The sequence below is a fragment of the Doryrhamphus excisus genome, linkage group LG5 (assembly GCF_037039965.1).
Source record: "Doryrhamphus excisus strain RoL-2023G ecotype Guam linkage group LG5, RoL_Dexc_Guam_v1.1, whole genome shotgun sequence".
NCBI classification, from domain to species: domain Eukaryota; kingdom Metazoa; phylum Chordata; class Actinopteri; order Syngnathiformes; family Syngnathidae; genus Doryrhamphus; species Doryrhamphus excisus.
This window is the reverse complement of record NC_136361.1, coordinates 5149180-5157366: the sequence shown is the minus strand read 5'-3', so window position 1 is coordinate 5157366 and position 8187 is coordinate 5149180. Positions and strand designations below refer to the sequence as shown.

Below are 8187 nucleotides of genomic sequence, written 5' to 3'. Positions count from 1 at the left end.
TTCTTGAATATATTCCGTCGTGTTTAATAGATGAAACGGATTCTATAGTAATAATAATGTCTGCCAGCACAATTACTGTAATCTGCAGTGACAGACTTAGCTGGGCGTTAACACTAAAGCCATAAATTGAGCAAGAGAAAAATGTTGGCATGGTAAGATTTTGTCCTCAAGTCCTCAGTCTGTCTTTCCTTGCAGCGTTCTTGTACCGCCTGGCTCTAAAAATCACAATTAAAAAAAAAAAACGTTCTAATTCGCTCGGTAAAGTACTAATTTTTGGCTTAAATGGAGTTCGAGTGTTTAGTTCTTCGGCAAATAGAAAATAGTCAGAAAAGTGGTGCGAACTCACCGTCGTTGGACGGACCTCCGGTCGCCCTTCAGGCGGGGACTTGTGCTCCTTGGCCGGCATTCTCCCTTCTGTCCTTCGGCTGCTGATTGCAATGCTGCCGGTAGAGGGCGCCCGTGAGCGTGCCTGAAAGTACAACACAAGCTTTCATGAGTTGATATTTCTACAGTTATGTTCAATATTTGACATTTTTAAGTAAGTACATGTAAACATTTATTTTCTATAACTAATATTTTTAATAATGCATGACTCAAAATTTTTTTTTTCTTCTTTTTTGCGCTCAGTAAAAAGGCGTAACCTAAAAGAGATGTGATTTTTGGATAGAAATAAGACTGTCCATGGGGTCTCCGCCATTTTAAAAGCGGTAAGCGTCAAACAATTTCAATAGGTTAGAAATAAATAGGAAACGAAACCCACAAGACATGACAACGTAAGCAATAATCATTGGTGTCTATAAATGAATATTGGCCGTGTTATATTCTTACATAGATAAGGTGCGATTATTATATTTCAATTAAAAGCCCTCAGTTTTTGCAGTTAATTTGCTTATCAGAGTCTGCCACAACTGACATTTAACTTTGATATATTTTTTCTAATTGTATGAGATTAGAGTCATCATGCATTAGTACATTCTTGAAATATTTCCCTTGATGTAAAATCGATTTTTGTATTGAGCTACTAAAATAATCCTGCCATTTATTGAAATGTAGGCCGTTTGACATTAAATATGTAAAGACATATTACGTGATATCCTAAAACACCATCACATAAGGAATCTAAATGTCATTTAGTCTTTGATCACAATTTAAGGCTAAAATATATATCTTTTTAATTTGAATAAACCGGAGCCAAATGATGAATTCAAGATGAATTTTGGATTAAAGTGGACAATACAGACGTTACATATATAATACATACGTACTGAACACCATACCAGAGTAACAATGTTGTCCATAATAGACGATCTTCAGCGAGGCAATGCGCGTCCTACTGCCTTGGTGTTGCCTTGGCAACATGAGACAACAATACAGACGTCTACTTACCTCCAAGACAAGTGGCTGTGACAAAAATCCTCAGGAGAAGTCGGAAATCGGAGAGATCACAGGTCGTCTCTTCTTCTTTTTTTAAATCTGCAGAACTCTCTCTCTCTCACTAGAAAGACAAAAACAGGAAACACGTTAACGTCGAGACAAACGCGGCGTCATTTCTTTGTCAAAATAACGGAGCGTCATGACGGGGGGGGGGGGGGGGGTGTTGACGTCGCAGTTGTCATTGTATTTCACACCGGAAGCCAAACTTCGTGCGGCTGAACGACGTCACTCATGTTGCCATTTTCTGCACTCAGGTTGGAAAAATATCCTTGAAGCCATCGTGATCGGAGGCCAAGACGATGACTCAAAGGCAGATCGTTCAAGGTGCCATTGTTAAGTTATCTGGGTTGACAAATATGTGTGTCCTGACTCTGTGTATGTCTCTGCAGTTTTCGAGCAGTACAACAAATCAAGAATGCAGTTTGTGCAAACGGTTGCTGATTTGGCGGATCGACCGCAAAACATAGAAATCCTCCAAAAAGCGGGTAAAAAAAGGCAGCATACTGTCTGAGACCGCATGTCATTAAAAGCAGCTAAAAACGCAGCACTCACGTCCTTTGCAGGTGTCATGTCCATGCTGAGGCCCCTGATGCTGGACGTGGTTCCCGGCATCCAGCAGAAAGCAGCCTTGGCTTTGGGTCGCCTGGCCGACCACAACGTTGACCTCGCCGAGTCTTTGGTGAAAGAGGACATCCTGCCTCAGCTCATCCGCTCCCTGACCCTGCAAAATGTCAGTATGTGTTGACACAGCATTGTACGTACAGTATGTGTATTACATGCATAGCATAGCACCAGTTTTGCCTAACAATGCCAACACAAATATTGTATAACTACTTTATTTACTTTCATAGACTTCAATGATCTCATAGGCATTACATGACATTATTTGCATGTGTTTTGTGCACAGAGGTTATATAAGAAAGCAGCAGCGTTTGTCCTGCGAGCGGTGGCCAAACACTCCCCAGAGCTGGCTCTGGCGGTGGTGACAAACGGGGGTGTGGACGCTTTGGTTCTCTGTCTCGAAGAGTTTGACCCCGGTGTGAAAGAAGCTGCTGCTTGGGCTCTGGGCTACATTGCACGACACAATGAGGGTAAAGATGACGTGTTTTCCTCTTCTGATTTCTTCCATTTTTCAATGTGGGTTTTTTTTTTTTTTTTAAACAGCCTTGTCCCAGTCCATTGTGGATGCAGGTGCCGTCCCCATGCTGGTGTTGTGCCTCCTGGAGCCAGAGATCGCCCTCAAACGCATTGCCGCCTCGGTGCTCAGTGACATCTCCAAACACACGCCGGAATTGGCACAAATTGTGGTGGAGGCTGGTGCCATCGCACACCTAGCACAGATGATCCTCAACCCAGACACCAAACTCAGGGTGAGGCCCATGGGCGAGTCAGTTTCTTGCTGATGTTGGCCGATACGTCAAAAAACAGTGCTGGCATGAACAGGGCTGCATCCATTTTGGGGAGTGCGGGGTTTCGTTCGTGGCAAACAGCAAGGCGAAAGAACTTGATCTTGTTACGTTTGAAGCAAATAGCAAAAAATTGTGAATACTGGACCAATATTATTTAACCAAACGATCCTGTGCTTCAACTGACACTAACTAAAATAACTTTCGGATGACAGAAGAGCTTTTTCCAGCATTACACATCTTTCCATGATGAATAGGTCGAATATATGCAACCTAAACATCCATACTGCAGTCGCATTGCATACATAACTGATTCATATCCACATATGAATGAGGCCTGATATAATGAGGTATGTCATACAGGTCACATATGGACTGGAGTGTGTTTTTGTCTGTCCAGAGGCAAGTATTCTCTGCTCTGGGTCAGATCAGCAAACACTCGGTCTGCCTGGCGGAGTTGGTGATCGAGGCCGACGTCTTCCCTGCAGCCATGATGTGCCTCAGGGACCCGGACGAGTGTGTCAAAAAAAACGTCACCATCCTGATGAGGGAGGTGGTTAAACACACCCCTGAGGTACTATGCACAGGCACGAGTGTGCAACTCCCACAGAAATCAACACACACAGGCGTGTCTTTTCCAGCTGTCCCAGGTGATAGTGAACTGTGGAGGAACCTCAGAAGTGATCACGTACCTTGGAGAGTCCCGTGGAAGTCTGAGGTTGCCAGGGATCATGATGCTGGGATATGTGGCGGCACACAGTGAGAATCTGGCCATGGCTGTCATTCTTTCCCAGGTGTGTGGTTTTTTTTTTCCAGCTTGGATTTATAGTACATCATATGATGATGCTCCTTTCTCGCAGGGGTTGCTCCAGCTGGCTCTGTGTCTATCAGAGGAGACGGAACATCACATCAAGGCGGCCACAGCCTGGTGCATAGGCCAGATAGGACATCACACGCCTGTGCACGCCAAGGCCGTGGCGACCGCCAACCTGCTTCCCAAGCTGCTGCAACTCTACACAGATGCCAGCAGCTCAGAAGACCTGCAGACCAAAGTATGCTTTTTGCTGCTGCAGTCATCTGTTGGAGAAAAAGCTGATGATCCACATCCATTCTGTTGGTTTGATCAGAGCAAAAAGTCCCTAAAGATGATCCTGCAGAAGTGTACCTTCCTGCCGGCACTGGAGTCCCTCCTCTACGATGCACCCACAAACATCATCAAACATGTCGTCTGCCAGTTCAGCAAGGTAGGTTGCTCAGCAATTTGCCATAATCCCTCCAACTGTTTAAATATCTCCTCCTTTCTTGTCAAAGGTGTTACCACACGACAGCCAGGCTCGCCGACAGTTTGTCACCAGCGGGGGGTTAAAGAAAGTGCAGGAGATTCAGGCGGAGCCAGGCTCCCCCCTCCAGGAGCACATTAATTCCATCAACAGCTGCTTCCCAGAGGAGATAGTCAGGTATACACCCATCTTCATTTACACAAATATTCACGTCATATCCATCCTCAGAAATCAAGAAAGGGTATTTGTGTGTTTTACGTTACAGGTACTACTCCCCGGGATACTCAGAGGTGTTGTTGGAGCGCTTGGAGAATTTTAAGCCATCCTGAGACCACCTTGCATTTTTTGTGCAACATTACTGTGAATACATGTACTTCATGTACAGCACGCCTCAGACATTCAATACCGCTGGATGTTTGGATGTTCTTAATAGAACGTAGGATATCATCAAATCATACAGACTTGCTGGTGAGAAGATTCGGAATTAAGTAGAATACTGTAGGGTTAACTGGAATACCAAGTTCAAATAAAAGACTTTGTAAATATCACTCGAGTGACCCCTAAAGAATTTGTGCAGTCAACATTCGAAAGCACAGCCGAGCTCCGCAGTGCCCCCTGGCGGCGGCTGTGGATCCACTCTTTGCAGTGCGTACGTGTGGAGCAGCTGCTGCCCACATGGCGAGCAGCTCTTTGTTTATTGTCTGCTGCACCCACGTCCACGCTTGCTCCCCACATTGTGCTGTCGCCTTGGCCGGTAGATCCGAGCAGCTGGCGTCTCCGCCTCCTCTTTAACAAGATATTTTTAAATCCTCATCCATTCATAGCATTGCTTTTTAAGCCTGTTACGCTTTAACGTAACATTCGATGTGTTTTGTTATGCGGCTGCAATAAATCAGTCCGTACCGATTATTATTATCTATAAATAGGCAAGGCGTCGAGGGGAATGATGTTAATTCCACTATTCAATATTTCAATTGGAAACAATGCAAACGAGACCATCGGACAGGTTGGTACCCTTCCCCCCACAACAAAAAAATATATATATATACACGGGAGCCTTTACTACGCCAGAAATAACAGTGAATCACATAACTTATTAATAAATGTCAATAATCAATAAATCACCCACCATAGCTAAAGCATATATAAATGTAATAGTAATCACTGACGTTTTGACGTATTACGTCGAGGATAAAGACAGCATTAAATTACCTTTAATAACCTAAAACGCCTTTAGCTTCATTAGTGACTATATGCAGGTATTTATATTTTTTAATTTTTATATATTTTTTTAACAATATAATTTACTAATCGACTAGCGAATGCTATTTTTTAACAAGTGTTAACATACACTTGCATTGGTTATAAAATGTATGCTGTTTCCATTTATTCGATTGTATGAATAACTTATTCTATTGTTGCACACATTTAGAAGATTAACCAGATTTACCAGTATATATGCTTTACTAGAGATACGTTTATCCATGATATATAATATAGTTCTTTTTACTTTGTGTATTGAGCTTCAGTAGCTTAAATTACATTACCAGGGAATCGAATAATAGCTAATGAAAGAATTAAAATATGGAGAAAAATGTCGATTTGAGTTAAATACATTAAATAAAATACATCGAATTAAATACATTAAAAATGCCATTAAAATGTTCAAATACTGGACATTCAATTCAAAAGAAAAATAAATTATTGCACTCTTCCAACCGATTCTTAATATATTAAAAATAAGTTTTAAAATGTGAGTCAAACACATTTGAAACAATTGAGATTGGATTTAGGATTTATAGACACGCCTTAGTGTCTTTACATTATTTTTATACATACGCAGGAACACATGACAAAAAAATTAAAAACACGTATTTTGTAAACGAATTTTCAACTAAGATATATATAAAAATATTTATTTTGCTGCAGCTTTCTTGTGGCAAACAACGCAATAAACGGCGTCTGTTTTCATACAAGGAAAAAGCGAATAAATTGGGAATATGGACATATTAAAAAAACTTACCTGGCTGATAACTTTAATGAGATCACAGGCATTGCAGCTATTGTTGCCACTAAAAGAAGAAAAAAAAAATAAACACGAATGGTGAGTCGTGTAAGAAATGTGTTAAATGCCATCCTCCACCTTAGCAGCATATTCAACAAGCACCAATAGCAATTCATGGAAGCGCCATAAATTATGCATACTATAATAAGGCTTCAATTGAATAATTTAGATACTTCATGAATCTTGAAGAGAAATTCACAAAATAATCAATTTCAGTCAATTTCCCCCTGTTGTGTAGTTGGTAGTTTACTCTTTCAACTGAACACTGAATTGTATTTTATGTATGGGTGTACCTAATATTTTGGCTACACCACCAGTAGGAGTTAGCAGTGTTGCTAACGTCATTCAAATACTTTTGAGGGGCAGCTTTAGTTTTACATTGAATTAAGTTTTATTGTACTTTTATTGTTTTATTTATTTTACTACGTGGTTAATTACACCGACTAACACAGGAGAAGTCCACAATGTTAGGTAGCAGTATAGCCTAGCTTACTGCCACCATTTAAAAAATGACGATACTTTAGCTAGGCCAAATAACTGTCGACATTTAACCCCAACAGACAACCACGGACGACACCCACCTGTATAAAAGTGACGGTATGTCGTCCTGTACATCCATTTTTATTCAGAAACAACATTTTGACAAGATGTTTTCGTGTGTAGGACGACGACGCTCTTTCCACTTCCGGGTAGTTTCCCGCCTACTCAATCAAGCAATACTGAACACCTGCTTTGGACAGGACTGAACCATTAGATAAAATACGGGGTAGTTTATATTAAAAGCTGTACGAATGTTGAGTTCCCAATCAATATAAGCAATTGGTCATCTTTGAAATGACAGTAATAACACTTCATTATAATTATGGCGATATATAATTATAATTACATGCATTAATTCGTATAAATCATTTTTCCGGACCTCCCCCTGCCAGCGACATGGAGTGTACTCCTCCTTTAAGTTGTTTTTGTGCGTTCCAACCTCAATGAAGACAAATTCTGAAATATGAATGCTAATAATCTTACAAGATTACAAGAGTTGAAATCTGGTGAAATAAAGAGAAGAAACATTCACAATTTTAGTCAAGCAGAACAAGTGCTTTTATTGGTTTGAGTGAATGCTTATGGAATGGATTGTATTATCATTAAATGTGAAGAACAATAAACATTTTTTTTTGGCCATGATGTCACTGAACAGCACTGATCACATTCACACAAACACACACATAATGCTGAAACCATTATTTCCGGCCCTGCTTTTCTAATTTCTTAATGCAAATTTAAATTTAGAATATTAAAAGCCAAATAAAGGACATTTTAGATCTCTGGCCTGACCTCCAGTTAATTGCAACACAAGTTGTCTTCCATCCTTTTCATCTCCCTGTACATGATAAAATAAAGACACATTTGTTAAGTTATAATGTCCTTTGAGCTCTTTTGGTTTGCTGAAAAAAAATGCTTTTGGCAAGTTGGCAGAGGCAGCAGGAGGAGCTCATTCACAAGCAGATAAAAAAAATTGCATTTCTGCTTATAATTATTACACAAAAATACTCATTCTCCCTGCATGCACTGCTGTCACCGCTTGTGTGTGGAAAAAAGAAAAGAAGCCTCCAGGGCTGAGAAGAACAGACTTTAAGTGTGAAAGTGAAACTCTTTTGCAGCACATAACCATAGTGGGTTTACTATGTGACATAAAAAGTTGAGCTGAAGCAAGAAAACACAAGTTTGTATAGGACGACAACTAAAAAAAAACAGGATAAAAATATGTGTGACAGGCAGGACGAGCACAACACACACAGTAAACAAACACACACTCACACACAAGATTAAAAAGGCAGATTGCGAACATGAATTAAACTTAACCACCATCTCAAAAACGGGACACAGCTTCTTTTAGTTGGTTTTAACACCCATCATTCGAATGGTTGAACATTTAAAAACATGAACAAGTCTATACATACAGAGAGAGAGAGAGAGGAGGGAGGTGGGGTGTAAAGGGCAAAGT

The 8187-nt window shown here is 40.5% G+C and overlaps 1 protein-coding gene and 1 long non-coding RNA gene across 3 annotated transcripts; one reads left to right on the top strand and one right to left on the bottom strand.

Moving 5' to 3' along the window:
- Nucleotides 1-20: 20 nt before the first annotated feature.
- Nucleotides 21-1585, bottom strand: LOC144898499 (uncharacterized). The gene is made up of 3 exons (XR_013627377.1): nt 1387-1585; nt 347-469; nt 21-215 (listed from the first exon to the last, which is right to left on the bottom strand). It is a non-coding gene; the product is annotated as an uncharacterized LOC144898499 (long non-coding RNA).
- spag6 (sperm associated antigen 6) lies at nt 1516-4628 on the top strand. 2 transcript variants are annotated; one of them, XM_058060264.2, is made up of 11 exons: nt 1516-1758; nt 1824-1919; nt 1998-2164; nt 2342-2525; nt 2599-2804; nt 3241-3414; nt 3482-3634; nt 3701-3892; nt 3968-4084; nt 4152-4297; nt 4386-4628. In XM_058060264.2, exons 1-11 carry the CDS (start codon nt 1734-1736, stop codon nt 4447-4449), a joined length of 1524 nt encoding a protein of 507 aa, XP_057916247.1. In that variant the 5' UTR covers nt 1516-1733; the 3' UTR covers nt 4450-4628. The 2 variants fall into 2 exon arrangements, with proteins under 2 accessions (XP_057916247.1, XP_057916248.1); XM_058060265.2 differs by lacking the exons at nt 1516-1758; nt 1824-1919 and having other exon boundaries at nt 2051-2168.
- The last annotated feature ends 3559 nt before the right edge of the window (nt 4629-8187 follow it).